Below are 1,343 nucleotides of genomic sequence, written 5' to 3'. Positions count from 1 at the left end.
CTCTCTCTCTCTCTCTCTCTCTCTCTCTCTATCCTTGATACAGGTTGTAATTAACGATGGAAGACTCGATCGCACGGGCATTAAATAATAATTTATCAGCTTGGTCGATCGTAGTTTTATCACAGCGTTGAATCGATCGGCATTATTTTCACACATTCACAATATTTTCAACGAGTCGTTTCATTTACAGATGCATGTGCACGAGCGGATACACTGGCCAAAATTGCGAGAACGAGTATATTCCCTGCAACCCATCGCCGTGTAAAAATGGCGGCACGTGTCACCAGACCGACGATTTGGATTACGAGTGCATCTGTCCCGAGGGTGAGTTTTGAAATTGTTTCTCGGTTTCAATTATTTATGGTCCCGGTGATTCTCGGCTATAGAGAGGGTGTCGATGATTCAGCTTATATATTTACGAATTCTGTAAAACGCCTCCCTTGCGAATAATTGCATCGTTACAAAATATTTTTTTTTTCGAATTTAACAATTGCTCCAAAACGAATCAAAATTATCGACACTTTTTATTTCTCGAAATAAAGTCGGACTATAAAAAGCCTATATACGAAATGGTTTGAAATACGATATCTTTTCCACGTTTCTAATTACTTCATAAAGCAGAAGGAAATATCGTAACATATATATATATATATATATTACTACACGATCCTTCTCGAATCAGAATTTTTATCGAGTTTTAAATCAAAATCTCCGTGAGCCATCATTCCTTTTTAACTTATAATAACGCGGAAGTGCCCTTTAATTTCCACCGAGTTCCCACAACACATGGGAAATTATCCCCCCCTCCGTACACAAACTTTTCCTCGCTTATCTACGAAACATCTAAACTACTACCTTACTTATCTAATAATCAAAAACGAAGAAAAAAACCTCGACACCTCGCTTAAACTCCTCGCATCGCACACTTTCCCATAAGACGATTCTTGCGACAAATTCTCCTTCCCCTCTTTCCCCCTCAACCTCCCCCGCGATCCTCGAATCCGTTTTTTCGATGTCATTCTCACGAATTGAAAAGATCGACACCGACTTCTCCTTGAACTTTTCGTTTTTGGCGAAGAATCTCGTGGAATGCAGTTGTGGGAAGGGAAACCCTCCTCTCCCCCTCCCCTCTTAGCGGGATTACTTTTCGCCATTTCGGTGGTGGTACCCTATCCCTCCTCTCGAAGAAGCCGCGTTCCACGTTCCACTCTGTTTACGATGACAAGAAAGTCCCTCCTTTGGCCCCGTTGCGCAACCTTGTCCCGGGAATAACAGCGGCAAACAGGGAGAGAGGGAGGGGGGGATGTGCGTGGAAAAAGAAAGGGAGACAAAAGAGCGCGTCC

The 1,343-nt window shown here is 42.6% G+C and overlaps 1 protein-coding gene across 1 annotated transcript in view; it reads left to right on the top strand.

Annotated features, from left to right (window-relative positions):
• Window positions 1-6: 6 nt before the first annotated feature.
• LOC102673498 (neurogenic locus Notch protein) overlaps window positions 7-1,343 on the top strand; it is a 132,466-nt gene continuing 131,129 nt past the window's right edge. The window contains exon 1 of the mRNA XM_031512583.1: window positions 7-324. Within this exon, the coding sequence (XP_031368443.1) occupies window positions 195-324 (130 nt within the window). The 5' untranslated portion in view covers window positions 7-194. The remainder of the gene's footprint in view (window positions 325-1,343) is intronic.

Source organism: Apis dorsata, unplaced genomic scaffold (genome assembly GCF_000469605.1).
Source record: "Apis dorsata unplaced genomic scaffold, Apis dorsata 1.3 scaffold_37, whole genome shotgun sequence".
In the NCBI taxonomy this organism is placed as follows: domain Eukaryota; kingdom Metazoa; phylum Arthropoda; class Insecta; order Hymenoptera; family Apidae; genus Apis; species Apis dorsata.
The sequence above is the reverse complement of the archived record's forward strand: the minus strand, read 5'-3'. Positions and strand labels throughout refer to the sequence as shown.